Consider the following 14,948-nt stretch of genomic DNA (forward strand, 5'->3'; position numbering starts at 1 on the left):
GAGAGAGCGCTCGAGCCTGTGCGCTTTGTAACTGTGTGGAGAGGAGCCTGCATGGACAGCGGGAGCTGAGACACTTGGGGCCATTTTCTGAGCAGCCCACCATCAAGCCATCCGCTTCCCCACTGCCACAGCCCGGGAATGATGACCTGTCTTCCATTGGATTTTCCAACTCCCCCTCTGTGGCATCACTCTTTGACGACTCAGGTTGGACTCCAGACATAATGCTATTATTTTAGCTTGTGTGTAATAAATTATATTATATAATACATTATATAATGAATCCCACCAACTAGACATGCAGCGCACAGATGGATAATTTGTGTTTGGTTAGGAATTTGACTGAAAAGTGCTTCCTCTTCTTTATAAATAGGGGGTTGTGCGGTTCACCACTGGTGTGCGGTGTGGTCGGAGGGTGTAAAGCGGATGGAGAATGAGGAGCTGGAGAACGTGGATAAGGCCGTTATCTCAGGGACACAGCGGGTAAGTGCACTGTCCTTTTTAGATGGTACTGATTTAGAATATAGGGATTGCCAAATCTCATCTGTTAACAAACTTCGTTGTTCCAGCTTTGCGACTACTGCAAAAGGCTTGGTGCGACGATTCGATGCCATGCTGAGGCCTGCACGAGGTTCTACCACTTCCCCTGCTCGGCAGCCAGCGGGTCCTTCCAGTCCATGAAGCAGTTGGTCCTCCTCTGTCCAGAGCACATAGATAAGGCAGAGGAGTTAGGTAAGACAACCAAATATCTTTTTCAAAGTTGGAAAAGTGCAAGCTGAAAGCACAAACAAAGGTGTTTATTCTCAACGTGTTATTTGTTGCATTATTTACCAGAGGGGGTACTAACAAAATATATTGTGAAGAATCAAAAAGTGTGTTTTCCAAAACAGAAAAGAAAATCTAAAGTGCCTGTAAACAATTTGGTTTGGCTGGCAAACTATATTCTTAAAACCGGTTTCCTCAAGCATCTAAAAACAAATGGCACTTATTTGTTTAATCCATAGACATGTAAATAGGGCTTTTATTAAGTCAAATAAATTCTTCGGTGCAAAGAGTCTTGTCCCCTTGCGGATACTTTACATACGACAAAGCGTTAGTTATTTCCTGCCGCCTAGCTTAAACGCTTTTTTTCTTTTCATTCTGCTTTTATATTGAAGGAATATATGAAAATGCTGCTAATATCCATTAATTCACTGTGTACTTTTATTTTTTTATTTATTATAACATATTCATATCTGTGTCTATATATTTTATTATTTGACAGCAGGTGAGGAGTCTTGGTGTGCAGTGTGTGACTCAGCGGGGGAGCTCACAGACTTGCTGTTCTGTACGGGTTGTGGCCAACATTATCATGCGGCCTGTCTTGAGATTGGTGCTACTCCCATCCAGAGGGCTGGGTGGCAGTGCCCAGAGTGTAAAGTGTGTCAGACTTGCAGGTGAGTCAAACTGTAGCGACTATAATAATAATACTCTGATGGCGATTGTTTTGTATTTTTTTTTCTTGAGCGTTATATCCCATTTTTAAGAGCAATCTCTTTATTCCTACATTTCCTAGACAACCAGGAGAAGACTCCAAAATGTTGGTATGCGATGCCTGCGATAAGGGCTACCACACCTTCTGCCTCCAGCCAGCCATGGATTCTCTTCCCTCGGACCCGTGGAAATGCAGAGTAAGTCCCATTTCTCTTTTACTTTGGTACACACACACACACCCATGGGCCAGAAACCTACTGAGAGAAGTTCAGAAACTGGAAAAAAAGTTTTAACTATTCACCAGGAAAGCGAGCATGTCTTCACGTGCTTCTCTGATCTTTTACCCCCATTTTTTAAATTTTTGTCAGAGGTGTCGTGTCTGTATGGAGTGTGGTGTCCGTGGACTGGCGCTGCCGGGTTTGGCCCAGTGGTTTGACAACTACGCTGTGTGTGAGGGCTGCCAACGTCAGCGCAGCTCCGTGTGTGGCGTGTGCAGCAAAGCTGCCGACCCATCCGTCACTCTGCTGTCCTGCAGCGTGTGCCACAGGTTTGTTGGATGCAGAAGTGCACCAGCGTTTCTTAATAGTAGCGATCATGTGTGGGCTTGTAAGTCATATAATCATTAAATCTTTTTTGATCATCTCTTTATTGTCTCAGGTGGGTGCACAGTGAGTGTGCTCTACCTGAGGAGCTTTCAGAAGCCAAGTGCATCTGCCAGCTTTGCAAGGAGGGCGAGCAGCAGCCTGCCACTCAACCACACGCAACAGAGATACAGACCAGAGAGGCATCTGAGGAGACAGAAGGACATGTGACTTTGGTGGAGATGACAATCCAAACGGATGCAGACATGGTGACAGAAGAGCACACAGAGTTATCAGGGGTCACATCCCGACAGAAAGACTCATCAGAGATGGTTCAAGCTGAAGCCATAACTGACAAAGAGACACCCATGGAATTGGGTAAGTCTAAGGTGGTGACAAAGCTTGCGAGACATGACAGTCACAAGTTATTTGGACTAGCTTGTTTGTGGACTGCACCTTGACCAATAGAAAGAAAATACATTTTTCTTCTTAGTTTCTTAAAAATGGCAGTTGAATTAAATTTTTGATTAAATATTTTGATGACAAGATTCAGACAATTTTTGGTGGTCCACATGATTAGATGCAATTATTATGAGTCACTTTTGATAAAGCGCGTACATGTAAAAGTAATCCATAGCTGAAAGTTAACTACTTTTTGGCTTTAGGGGTGGAGCCTGCAGTTGTTGAGACAACAGACGGGGAGAAAATTAAGGAGGACGAGCCGCAGGTAGCAACAGAAATATCAACTTCTGAGCCAACCGCTGTTCCACTTGAGTCCACAGGTAAACTATGAACACATTGTGCTTTTATTATTTGTATGATAGTGTGCTGAACTAATGATATGGTCTGAAATATTTCATTAATGTTTACACTAGTAACCACTCATTCCATAATCTCAAATGTAGACTGTGCAACAAAAGAACAGAGGGCCTCTTGTCTTCCTGCTGATGAAGAGCGCGCAGGAGAGGAAGTCAGCCAGGTGACCCCAGCAGCCCCTTCCCCCAACCCCACAGCAGAGACGCTGGGCGACCATGACAAAGTAGAACCAACCGCAGTGTCACAGCATGGCCCCGAAAGTATGGAGGTGGAGAAGCTGCAGGCCCCTCCCTCAGTGGAACAAGACGTATCGCCAGAGTTATTAAACGATGACTCGGGTGGGACACCGATCACAGAACCCTTCAGTAAGGAACCACCAAAGTTCTCTGCTTCTCCTGCCTCTGTGGGGAAAACTGAGCCCATGGATAACTGTCAGGGAAGCAGTCCGTGCCAGGACCCCCAATCTCCTCTTTCTTTATCCATGGACGCAGAGGTCCTTTCTTCTATGGAAAGAGGTGGGAGGTTGCTACCTCACTCTGAAGACGACGAGGATGAAGAGTATGATGATATGAGAGCAGAGGATGACATAAAGCAGGAACTGCAGGAGCAAGAAGTTAAGAGAGAATTGCTGCTGGACGATATGTCATATATGAGCCACGGAGACGAGAGCAGCAGTGGCTTTTTGGGCTCTCCAGGAGAGCAAGATCCTCAGCTCTCCATTGAGTTTGGGCTCGTACCCGCTGGCCGCTCACACGCAGATAATCTACTCACCGAGACTGATGACTCGCTTCCTTTCGAACCATTCAGAAGCGACAGGGAGAAGGTGAAACGCAGAGGGTCCCCCGGCCGCTCACGTGTGAAACAGGTGAGGTTAACATTTGCAAGTTTGTCTTGTTTTATTGACTGATTTTCTTCCTGACCCGCTGTAATCTTTATTATTGAGATTTCGGTGTTAGATTTGCACAACAAGACTGAACATGAAATGTTTTTTTCCTTTGCTTTTAGGGGCGGAGCAACAGTTTTCCTGGGAAGCGCAGGCCCCGAGGTGGAGGTGGTGGTGGTGGAGGGAGAGGACGTGGTGGGAGGTCACGCCTCAAGGCCATGGCCTCGTGCATTGATGCGTTCTTGGTGAGCTGTTCTTTACTCTTTTCGTCATTTGACGGCACAGGTCAGCACTGAGTTCTAACGGTTTATTTCCTTTTTCACAGCTAAGCATGACCACGGAAACTGGACTGAGTAAGGAGGAGGACGAGGAAGAAGATGACACCATGCAGAACACGGTTGTCCTTTTCTCAAACACCGATAAATTTGTCCTGCTCCAGGTACAGTTTGTAGAGCAACATCGTTTATTTGTTTATTTTATAGCACAAAAACAGTTGCAAAAAATACACAAACGCCATTTTCCATTTTATAAGTATTTCTCTCTCCTATTTCAGGACATGTGTGTTGTGTGTGGCAGTTTTGGAAAGGGTGCAGAGGGGCAGTTGTTGGCCTGTGCTCAGTGTGCCCAGTGCTACCATCCTTACTGTGTGAACAGCAAAGTAAGCACAACGTTATCCTTTCAATCTTTTCTATTCATCACTACTTTTTAAATTCCAGATAGAATAAGTCCGATTGTTTTCTGCAGATCACAAAGACGATGCTTCGAAAGGGCTGGCGCTGTTTGGAATGTATTGTGTGCGAGATGTGCGGAAAGGCTTCAGACCCCTCCCGTCTGCTGCTGTGTGACGACTGTGATGTCAGCTATCACACCTACTGCTTGGACCCTCCCCTGCACAATGTTCCCAAGGGTGGTTGGAAGTGCAAATGGTAAAGAACAAAAAGTCCCACTCGGAGGACAATGCTTCATTCAGCCCTGTAGTTTTAAATGGGCTCAAATGGAAATGAACACATGTAAATTTGCATATTATGTAAAAACAATCATACCTCAGCGATGCAGTAGCAATGCAGAGGCCCGTCCCTCGGCTTCTTGTTTCTGTAGCAACCAAAGACCTTCTGCACTTTAAATCGGTGTCTTAATCTTATCTCACTTGTTCGCTGTATATTTGTTACACAGTGCTTCACTACTTCTGTGCAGGTGTGTATGCTGTGTGCAGTGTGGCTCCAACTCCCCGGGTTTCCACTGTGAGTGGCAGAACAACTACACCCACTGTGGCCCCTGCGCAAGCCTCGTCACTTGTCCGGTATGCAGAGAGAACTTCATGGAGGAGGAGCTGCTGCTGCAGTGTCAGTACTGTGATCGGTGAGTGCTGCTCATTAGAACTACACGCTTGCACACAGCAGAGACATAAACTGAGCTATTCATGAGGCTGCAGCTAATGAAGACGACCGGGGAATGGATTATTTATGCGTTTTTTTTTCCACATCATGAATTATTCCCTAACATCTGGGATCTGCGGGTTGGATTTGTTATGAAAAGTACTGTTGCATCAATGTATGTTTGTCTGTGCAGATGGGTCCATGCCGTCTGTGAGAGCCTGTACACAGAGGATGAGGTGGAACAGGCTTCTGATGAGGGCTTTGCATGCACATCCTGCTCCGCATATGTTCCGAAACCCGTGGGTGAGTCCCATAACAACGCGTTTTATAACCGAAGGAACCCTATAGATTATGGTCTTAAAAATATACCCAGGATATTCTCATATTTACGTGACACAATTTTCTTTTGCTTTTCCTCCCTGCTTTTTGCCTTTGCTCACAGTAGTAGAGTCAGCCATTATGGCTTCAATAAAGATCAAAGAGCCAGGTCAGTGGATTTAGCCTGTTCATATTTTTTATCACAGGGCCATGATGCATGGTCCTCCGTCACAAGTCACTCACATTTGCCAATGTTGATTTACAGAACCCCAGTTCTACCGGTTGGAGGGTGTGTGGCTGACGGAGTCGGGTATGTCCCTACTCCGCAGCATCTCCATGTCTCCCCTGCACAAGAGGCGGCAGCGTCGCTCCCGTCTCGGCACTCTGTGCTGTGACGGAGGTCCTGATGGAATGGATCTGAGGGAAGCCGAGGAAGGAGAGGATGGAAAAGGTTTGCATACTCTCCTCAGCCAGGGGTGTGATAACAATTGCAGGGATGTGTTTTTCTTACTGCAAGACTTTTTGCAAATTCAATGTTATGTGTACATCTAGGCTGTGGGGAGCCCATGGAATGTGACTCAAAGATGGAGAACCCTGGGAGCCCTGACCGAGATGGGGGTGCAGAGGGAGGCCCTGAAGGCATGGCTGACTGCGAGGGCCTCAAAGGAGGATCAGAGGAGATGGATGATAGCAAAAAAAGAAAGCGGAAACCCTACAGGCCTGGTAGGCTACCCAGAATTTCACAAAACAACCTGTAGCATCTGCTTGAGCGTTGAAATCATATTTAAAATATATTTATATATATATTTTCTAGGAATTGGAGGCTTTATGGTGCGACAAAGGAAGTGTCACACACGGATGAAGAAAGAATTCTTTGCCCAGTTGGCTGGAGAGACCACATTAGATGGGCAGCCAATAGAGAGAACCATTGACGAAGGTTAGTGAAAACGGACTTTTAAAACTTTTTTAAAACAAATATTTTCCTGAAATAACTACATAACTCAAAGTAAAGTGACTCATTAGGGTGGGTGTTTAGTACTTCGCTTGAGAATATTTTGATAGTTATTGAACATGGGACCTCTTCTCTTCTGACACTGATAATTGTGAATTTTGTACATTTGGAAAACTGAATTGCGTGGTTATATATGCATAGGACCTCACCCTGACACAGATAACATAATGGACCCGAAACCAGTGGAGGGTGAGGAACAGGCCAAGAAACGTCGGGGACGGAAGAAGAGCAAACTTGAGGACATGTTTCCAGCCTATCTCCAGGTTTCATGTCTCTCTATTCTCCATGCTTTACACAGCTTTGAAACGCATGGCATCAAGAGCCATAATGTTCATATCTGAAACGGTTGTACTTTGCTGCAGGAGGCGTTCTTTGGGAAGACACTAATAGACATGGGTAAGAAAGCTGCGATGATACCTCCCGGCCAGAGGCCTGGCACGTGCCTGGTCCGACCTGCATTACCAGCACCGCAAGGGGTCAAATCAACTGCCCCGGAGAGTAAGTGCATTTAATGGACCTATGGCACATTAAACCTGGGAGAATTATTGTTATTATTATTATTATTATTTTTGTTTCTTTTGACCCCTTTGTGCTTCTCTCACTAGTTGATGACGGTGTCGTGAAAGATAATTTTCCTCTCAAGCAAGAATGGGGTGAGGTCTCTCAGGCTCAGGGAGAAGGTGCAGGTAAGTGTCTGTTTGAACCCTCGTCTACTGGTTCATATTTTTTACAGGCCCGCCTGGAACAGTTGTTTAAAATGATACATTTTTAGGGGTTTCTGCATCTTCCTCATCGCTGAAGGACCAGTTGCCAACTGATCCGCATGACTCTGATGCAGAAAAACGTGAAGGTAATGCCATGACTTTGGTCTAAACTGCATGCAACATTAACTACGGGAAGGTTTTAATACCTGATGTTAGTGGCGTGACATAAATGCTCTTTGTCCCTGCTTGACAGGACTTCCGCAAGGGATGGAGAGTCAGGACTCGGAGCAGTTCTTCAGGAAGGTTCTGGGAGTGTCAGACGGCTCCTCTCTGGAGGGCATGAAGCCCATCTTGGAGGGCAGTAAGGGAGAACTCAATCGAAGCGCTCTGCCGCAAAGAGCTCTCCTCTCAGGTGTGTATGTGCGCATGTCAAATATATGCCGTGTAATGTGTGATTCACGACATTTGTAAGATCCAGAACGAGGGAAGGTTTTGGTAAAGTTTGGCTTGAGATTAAACCATGTAAAATCTTCAACAGGGTCCCTGCCCTCAGCTGGAATGATGGATGCTTTTCCTGGCCTCAATCAGTCCCCCTTCTTTGATATGCGGTAAGACCAATACAGACTTCCCTGTTGCATTTAATTTTACAAACAAATGTGTACAATCTGCACAATTCATGGTGTCGATCATCGTGTAGAGACAATTAATTAGTTTGTTAATCGATGCAAGTACTCCTTGTATGAAGCAATAACGACTAATATGGGAACACAGGGACCGAGGTGGACTGTTCAGTCCGGACGGGGGTGATGAAAGCCCCTGGGCCACTCCCTCTACCCCAGCAACCCCCTCCTCCCCAGCAACCCCCACTGAGGCAGAGGGCGATGGGCTGTCCTACAACCAACGCAGTCTCCAGCGCTGGGAGAAAGATGAGGAGCTGGGAGAACTTTCAACTATCTCCCCTGTGCTGTATGCCAATACCAACTTTCCCACTCTCAAACAGGACTACCCAGGTGAGTGTGAGGAAGAAATAATGACTACATGTACAACCTCTTACAGGACCAAATAATTGAATGTAATACGTTTTTTTATAGTACAGTTTTATTTATTGGATATTGAACAGCTATTGAAAAGCTATTTGACATTTCTCCTATGACAGACTGGGCTAGTCGCTGTAAGCAAATCATGAAGGTCTGGAGGAAGGTGTCAGCTGCCGACAAGGTTCCATATCTGGTAAGTTCTGTTTTTATAAAATCAACACTTCTCGTTAGATACATTTTAAATGCAGTCAAAGATACCAGGGTCTTGTTTTGTGTTTCAATTGACCCTAGTTGCTTATAGTACCACCCCTTAATGCAGAAAGCTCTTAAGTGAAAAAATTGAAATGGTTATTGTAAAATAAACTGTCCACCTAATGGAACCTTAATGAGAAATGTGGCATAAGGATTATTCTGATTCATTCGTCTGTGTGGCATTACTGCAATTTAACAAAAAATATTACTTACTAAATAATACATTTTATTTAGCAGAAGAAAGAATTCAATTTTAAATTCTTCCATTCTTCATTTTGTAGCAAAAGGCCAAAGATAACCGAGCAGCTCAGAGGATCAACAAGGCGCAGAAGGTGATTATAGCAGCGGCATCCTTTTGCTCTTTGGTGCCCTTCATTACTCGTGGTGCAGATGGCTCATGCTTCCTCTGTACTGTCCTCTTTCCACAGCAGGCCGAGAGTCAGGTGTGCAGGCCCGTCAAGACCGAGGGAGTGCGCGTGAAGACTGAACGTCCCAGTTTACACCTCCAGATCCCTCCACATTCGGGCTCTACGTCAATCTCCTCCCAGCCCAGCTCTGCAGAAAGCCCCTTTCCCTTCCCTCCGGATTCAGGATCATCCTCTGTCTTTTTCTCAGATGGACCTGTTAAAACCCCAGGGTCAGCTGAAATCCGGACAGATCCCTTTGCTAAGCTTCCTCCTCAGTCACCGCATTCTCACTCTCACCCAACCACCCCCTTCTCCCATGCTGGGGCCAGCCCCTTGCAGGCCTCTTCCTCAGGTTATTCCGCTTCCGGCCCACAGGGTCCTCCTCAGGGACGGCCAGCCAGTCTCGGCCCCTTTGACATGCAACCAGGAACTCCTGGAACCCCCAGACGGGCTCAGCAGGTTGACCCCTACTTCAGATCACAATTGCAGCAGCAACACGGCCATTTATCACAATCGCAGCAAGGCTCCCTGGAGTCCCTCGGACCTCCAGAAAGTCCTCATTCAAGAGGCGCAGGGCTCGGGGAGTCGCCGATCTTCTCGCCAACCCACAGCACCCATTATGGCGACCCTTTCAGAACCCAGCAAGGTATGGGACGGTTAGAATATGGTTCATCCCCATCACCCTCTGCTGCGGCTTCCTCGCCTGCGAGCACAGGGCAGTACAAGGCTGATATGAGTGCACCATCTCCCCGCTCCGCTGGCGTGGGTAGGTCTGATCTATCCACTGACTCTCCTGCCGGGATGCTGGAGTCTGGGGATGGTTTGTTCAAGGCGCCTATGACGCCACGAATGCACCAAGGGGAGGGTGGTACACTTCATCCTGGAGCTTCCCCTAGCCACCCCTCTGAGGGCTACAGGCAGTCTCCCTCCCACCCATTCTCTGACTCCCACACTCAGCCATCGCTGACTCCCAGGCCGCAGTCAGGTGACAATTGTTCTATTGGACCCCAGAGACACCCTGTAGCTCAGCAGGAATTATGTTCGAGAGTGCCCTCCAGCCCCCAGTCCCAGGGCAGCTCTCAGTCTCCCCACACGCCTGGTGGCCATTCCAACGATCCCTACTCTGTCCACTCGCCTGCTGCCCCTCGTTTCCAATCCCCGGACCTTTGTTCTCAGTCACCTTCAAGGCCACAATCTAGAGACCCTTTTGCTACTATCCAGAAACCCCCCCGCCCTCCTTCTGCTGCACCGGAGGGAACTGTAATTTACAAAACCTCACCTCATCCTAACCAGCAACAGTCACCCCATTCGACTAACAATTCCACAGGTGATCCCCTCTCTGGTAAACCGTCAGCACCTCCTAATTTCAGCCGCAGCCCGAGCACGGGAGGTTTCCAAATAACCCAGCAGCAGAGTCAGATGTTACAGGGTCAGCTCCAGCAACAGCAACCACAAACTCAGCGGACAATGAGCGCCGACGGCTACGGCTCCAGGGCACCGCCCCTTTCTGGATCCCAAGAGCTACCAGCTGGTCGCCCTCCAGACGCACCTCATCAGCCAGCCTTGCCGGGCACTCAAGAAATGCCTGACATTTCAGCAGTGCAGGACCCCGCACTAGTTGGCCTTAGCCCCTCTGAGCTGGACAAGCATCGACAGGTATCCACATGATAGCCAGTGAACAATCCATCTGTGCACCTCCAAAGTCTATTGCTAATCAAAGCGTATTATGTTTGTTTTCTTAGCGACAAAGGCTGAGGGACTTCTTAATCCGACAACAAATGCAGAAAAGACAAGGAAAGGAGGCTGCTGCTGCCGCTGCCGCTGCCGCCGCCGCCGCCGGAAATACGTCCCCTGGCTGGTCTGGAGGAGAGATGGGAGCCTTTCAACAAGACAAGGCCCACAGAGCACCACCACCTTATCCACAGGTACACACACCTTGTACAAAAGTGTGACGCAAGAATTAGGAAGCGAGCGGGTCGTCTGCGAGTCGTAATAAAACGGCTGGGGCTTCGTTCGTCAGCTCGTTCTGTTCAAGTTGAGCAAGTCACTGAGTCCTTAATGGTCAGTGAATATGGAGCCAAATCCAAGGTTTTGATCATTTGAAAAACAAATGTGAACCTGATCGTTGATTGCTCTTATTCTGCGATTCATGGCGAGTAGGGTCCAAAACAGCTCACTAAACAGAACTTTCCGGGCGTCAATGGTTTTACATCAGTCCTAATTATAGTGTATAGAAAGTGTTGATTCGTAATTCTCCTGAAGGCAACGCGGTTGAGGAAGGTTTCCAGCCTTCTTTCTTAAGCTGTCACTCATGATTACATGCCCCTATCAGTTGATGCCCCGCCCCCTACGCCACGTCACGGACAAAAGTCAGAACGTGGAGGAGCAAAAAAATCACTATAAAAGTGAGGGAAAACAAATCTGAAATTTTAAAATAAGATTTGAATCTGAAAATATTAGTCTCTAAACAAAATGTATAAATATAAAATATAAGTCAAGAATGAAAAAAAATATATATTCAAAAAAATGTAAAAAAGCGTCAATACTATATTTAACCCCAGAATATTATTTATTATTTTTATTTGAATACGTTGTATTTTTTGATGTTCAAGGCTGAAACTTTCAGGTTCATTTATTTTACAAATGATCAAAACTTTGGGCCTGGATTTGGCTTCATAAGTGAAAGGACTTGCATGGAAGCTTGATGCCGTATGTGTGTTTGGATGAACGAGGACAAAATAGTGCAAAAATGAACTCTGAAAAAATTAAACTACTAACAATACAGTTGTTTTGTCCCTTGTTATTCCTTTGTTCAGGATCGTGTTGCTGCTGCCACTCCTGGACCTCAGACTTCTATGGCAGGGAATATGCCCATGGCTGCTGGAGGCATGGAGGACAAGCTCATTCGCCCACCACCTACAGGAACTCCTGCCATCATTGATCCAAATGCACTACGGTAACCACATTGAACTACATTCACACTTGTTAAATACCAAGTTTGCTTTACATGATGATTAATTTCTCCCCCATTTTTGCACAATAGTAACGCAATCATTTTTCAATAACTTATGAACAAGAAGAAAAAAATTAATACCACCCCTTTGGCATTTGTAAAATACTGTAATACAGGCTACACGGTTAGAATGGAAATGTATTTTTTCCGTTTCTGTCCTTCAGGGCACAAGGGCCCAGCAGACCTCAGGGCATGTTTGGCCGTCCTCCGTTCCCTCCTCAGTGGCAGGGCCAGCCTCCAGGTCCAAGGAGGTTTCCCCAGCCTGGCATGGAAGTCATGGGCATGAGGCACAATCTCAACCCTGCTGCCAACATCCAGGGCATGGAAGGCATGGGTAACCCTCACACCATGATATCAGGACATGGCGGAGAGAACATGCAACCAATGGGTCAGGGGCCCCCGCCACAGTTCATTGAATTGAGACACAACTCGCAGAGGCTTTCACTGCGACCTCAGTTTATGCCCCGTGGACCCCAGCAAAGACCGCGCCTCTTTGTTCCACAGCAAGATATGTTGGCACCTTATGTTCAGCAACATCCCATAGCTCAAGCTGGTGGCGTTCAAACAGAGGCGGGCAGCACCTCTCAGCTGGGGTTGCAGCAAGGTGGGCTGTCTGTTTTGCTGCCTCAGCAGTCGACAGGCTCGTTAACGCAACAGCCCCACTTGCAGCCGCTGCCCGTTACTTCCGCTCCTAACATTCCCAGCAGTGAACAGCATCAGCTTCGACAACCAGGCCATGTCACACAGCCCCAGCCTGCCACGGCAGAACATAGTGAGGAACTGCCAGAGCCGGACCTGGAGGGGCTCGGGGATGCCCCAGGGGATGGAGGTGTCGAGGATGAGGATGATTTGGCTCTGGACTTGGACCCTGACAAAGGAGATGATGACTTGGGCAACCTGGACAACCTTGAAACCAATGATCCACATCTAGATGACCTGCTTAACAGTGACGAGTTTGACCTCCTGGCATACACGGACCCTGAGCTGGACCAAGGGGACCCTAAAGATGTCTTCTCAGACCAGCTGCGGTTGGTGGAAGCAGAGAGTGAAGCACCTTCCTCTGTGTCTGCGCTTGTTAAAGTGGAAGACAAAGCTATGGTGGAGCCTGAGCGGAGGTCTCTCACAACAGCCGCTGCCAATGAAAGGGGATCTGCATCCCAAATGTCAACCTGTGCCGATATGGTTGATACCTCCAAGGTAAAAGTGGAGGACAGAGGTCTGACTTCTCAGCAACATCCAGGACATACGGTAGTGAAAGATGAAATAGGAGATGCTGTGTCAATGCTTCTTGGTGGGAATGCACCCGCTAAGCCTCCACAACCACCAAACCAGTCCGCTTCGCTCAGTTCTGTTCGATTAGGGGGACTTCCGTACTCTTTGCCAGGCCAAGCTAATGCATTGACTTTTCCTGCAGCTGCTGGACATGCAAATATTGATGATCCGCTGGGGCTGCCCGATGTAGGGGAACAGCACACTCTCGCTGTAGATTTGGCGAAGGTGGAGAGCTCTTTAGATGGTGAACTGCCCCTCTTGATACAGGATCTTCTGGAGCACGAGAAGAAGGAACTACAGAAGCAGCAACAACTCAGTTCCCTCCACCAGGGAGGCATGGCACACCATTTTCCAGGCCTCTCAAGTCAACAGTCTAACCCACAGGCACCCGGACAGATTATGCTGCCACACCACCATCAGCCACCACCCCAAGGGATGATGGCTCAGCCTGGGATGGTGCCCCGCGCTCCTCACATGTTGCAGCAGCAGCAGCAGCAGCAAAGGCTCATGGGACCTGGAATGGCACCTCACATGAATATGGGCCAGCAGCAGGCCATGGTGAGGATGGGTCAGCCAGGGATCCATTCAGGTGCCGGTCATCTCCCGCAGACATTGATTAAACCACCTCTGGCCAACAACTTCTTCCCAGATAAAGGTAAGTGTTTGTGGCTTGTTGCTGTCATCACTGTGTGTAAGGATGTTCTCTATTTACTATAACTACAGCCATTGTCTTACTCTTTTATTGCAGATCTAGACAAATTTGCCACCGACGACATGGATCCCATTGCGAAGGCAAAGATGGTGGCACTTAAGGGTATCAAGAGAGTGTTGGCACAGGATCCAATGGTTGTTCCTTCTGGCATAAACAGGTATTTTTTATTTGTGTAACGCATTCGCATTAGTTGATATTTGGTCGGTATGTGTTTATTCTGTTTTAAAGGAACACTAATATAAAACAAATATCTGCTATGTCGAGATATAATGTAGTTCCAGCTACCACAGCAGGGAATCAAGTCACCTCTGTGTGTTGTTATCTGAGCTTGTTTTGTGGATGAAACTAGGCCAGCATGCCGGTGTGTCTTTACTGCCTGAGCAGTTAACTTGCGGTCGCTGCTAAACTGGGAGGCAGAGAGATGTTTTTTTAGTTGCAACCATTATAACCATGCATTTCCAACACATTTGGGGTTTAAAAACTAATTATGGACTTATTACAATTACACCTTTCTCTGTGTATTAATGCATTAAGATGTTAAGCGCTTCTGATTCTTTGTTAGTTTTGTGTGTAAATTTACTAATCATTACTTAATCCTTCCCATTCCATAATCTACAGCGTTGCCTCCCAATACCCGGCCTTAAGGCATCTAATCGTACTAATCGTACACTGCGTTGCTAACTTATTAAAATTACAAAGATTTAGATGAACTGAATTGTTGTTTCTTAAAATATTGCTACAATAATATCGGTTCATCTCTCTTACATCAATTATTTATAGAAGTGCGTGTTAGACACACCGTTTTCTCTTGACTGCCCTCCTCAAAAGTGAGTGACCTAGTAGGCACGGTGTCACTGTTTTAACTAGTAGCCTCACAAGGCACCCATCAGGTAACATCATGGGCCAGTAGGCTGCAGGTAGAATAATACATTTTCTGAATTTCTTCCTCTTCAGGCAACAAGTTTCTCTGCTTGCTCAGAGGCTGGCCTCTGCCCCGGGCACAGATCCAGGTCAGCTTACACCTGGACCTCCAAAGGTATGCTGACTTCCTTTTGAAAGTGATTGACTTACTTTGTGTACGTCTTATCCAGCTGA

At 47.0% G+C, this 14,948-nt stretch overlaps 1 protein-coding gene across 20 annotated transcripts in view; it reads left to right on the forward strand.

Moving 5' to 3' along the window:
• The window catches only part of kmt2d (lysine (K)-specific methyltransferase 2D), a 30,587-nt gene that overhangs the window by 3,783 nt on the left and 11,856 nt on the right, over nt 1-14,948 (forward strand). For 4 of the 20 annotated variants that reach the window (XM_078091756.1, XM_078091779.1, XM_078091785.1 and 1 more), the window contains exons 4-37: nt 2-204; nt 371-480; nt 567-729; nt 1,265-1,433; nt 1,553-1,667; nt 1,839-2,017; nt 2,128-2,429; nt 2,717-2,833; nt 2,957-3,732; nt 3,873-3,995; nt 4,076-4,189; nt 4,304-4,408; nt 4,495-4,676; nt 4,945-5,109; nt 5,320-5,429; nt 5,572-5,613; nt 5,710-5,895; nt 5,997-6,167; nt 6,259-6,381; nt 6,598-6,719; nt 6,819-6,954; nt 7,062-7,142; nt 7,229-7,306; nt 7,414-7,572; nt 7,699-7,768; nt 7,932-8,170; nt 8,317-8,390; nt 8,731-8,781; nt 8,878-10,512; nt 10,599-10,781; nt 11,673-11,812; nt 12,034-13,796; nt 13,890-14,010; nt 14,808-14,889. In XM_078091756.1, the coding sequence (XP_077947882.1) occupies nt 2-204; nt 371-480; nt 567-729; nt 1,265-1,433; nt 1,553-1,667; nt 1,839-2,017; nt 2,128-2,429; nt 2,717-2,833; nt 2,957-3,732; nt 3,873-3,995; nt 4,076-4,189; nt 4,304-4,408; nt 4,495-4,676; nt 4,945-5,109; nt 5,320-5,429; nt 5,572-5,613; nt 5,710-5,895; nt 5,997-6,167; nt 6,259-6,381; nt 6,598-6,719; nt 6,819-6,954; nt 7,062-7,142; nt 7,229-7,306; nt 7,414-7,572; nt 7,699-7,768; nt 7,932-8,170; nt 8,317-8,390; nt 8,731-8,781; nt 8,878-10,512; nt 10,599-10,781; nt 11,673-11,812; nt 12,034-13,796; nt 13,890-14,010; nt 14,808-14,889 (8,389 nt within the window). Of the gene's footprint in view, nt 1; nt 205-370; nt 481-566; nt 730-1,261; nt 1,434-1,552; nt 1,668-1,838; nt 2,018-2,127; nt 2,430-2,716; nt 2,834-2,956; nt 3,733-3,872; nt 3,996-4,075; nt 4,190-4,303; nt 4,409-4,494; nt 4,677-4,944; nt 5,110-5,319; nt 5,430-5,568; nt 5,614-5,709; nt 5,896-5,996; nt 6,168-6,258; nt 6,382-6,597; nt 6,720-6,818; nt 6,955-7,061; nt 7,143-7,228; nt 7,307-7,413; nt 7,573-7,698; nt 7,769-7,931; nt 8,171-8,316; nt 8,391-8,730; nt 8,782-8,877; nt 10,513-10,598; nt 10,782-11,672; nt 11,813-12,033; nt 13,797-13,889; nt 14,011-14,807; nt 14,890-14,948 lie in introns of all 20 variants that reach the window. The other 16 variants (XM_040192855.2, XM_078091723.1, XM_040192857.2 and 13 more) reach the window with 8 other exon arrangements.

Source organism: Gasterosteus aculeatus, chromosome 2, assembly GCF_964276395.1.
Source record: "Gasterosteus aculeatus chromosome 2, fGasAcu3.hap1.1, whole genome shotgun sequence".
Classification (NCBI taxonomy): Eukaryota; Metazoa; Chordata; class Actinopteri; order Perciformes; family Gasterosteidae; genus Gasterosteus; species Gasterosteus aculeatus.